The 333-nt window shown below is 65.5% G+C and overlaps 1 protein-coding gene across 1 annotated transcript in view; it reads left to right on the forward strand.

The window, feature by feature from the left end:
• Positions 1 to 333, forward strand: part of LOC104516186 (oxysterol-binding protein 1-like) — a gene marked incomplete at its 5' end in the record, with an annotated part of 1,774 nt that overhangs the window by 240 nt on the left and 1,201 nt on the right. Inside the window, 2 exons of the mRNA XM_010160428.1 lie at position 1; positions 148 to 290. The exon at position 1 is cut by the window's left edge and continues 43 nt beyond it. Coding sequence (XP_010158730.1) covers position 1; positions 148 to 290 — 144 coding nt within the window. The remainder of the gene's footprint in view (positions 2 to 147; positions 291 to 333) is intronic.

A 333-nucleotide genomic window follows, 5' to 3' on the forward strand; every position in this document is an offset into this window, starting at 1 on the left:
CCCAGCAGCGAGCCGGGATGAGCAGGTAGGACGGCGGCTTCTCGCCGGTGCCGTGGCCCGGCTCTTGGAGGAACGGAGGCGGCTGCACGGCAGGGGGTGCCCCCGTTCCTGCGGGAGGGTTTTGGGGGGGGTTCCAGCAGCCTTTGTTTCACCCCCAGTACAAGCACCAGGTAGAGGATACCAAGAAGGAGAAGAGAACCCGCATCCCCTACAAACCCAACTACAGCCTCAACCTCTGGAGCATCATGAAGAACTGCATCGGGAAGGAGTTATCCAAGATCCCGATGCCGGTGAGGGCCCGCGCGGCCGGCGGGTGGGCAGCGGGCACCCCGG

The sequence above is a fragment of the Eurypyga helias genome, unplaced genomic scaffold, assembly GCF_000690775.1.
Source record: "Eurypyga helias isolate BGI_N326 unplaced genomic scaffold, ASM69077v1 scaffold35831, whole genome shotgun sequence".
NCBI lineage: Eukaryota > Metazoa > Chordata > Aves > Eurypygiformes > Eurypygidae > Eurypyga > Eurypyga helias.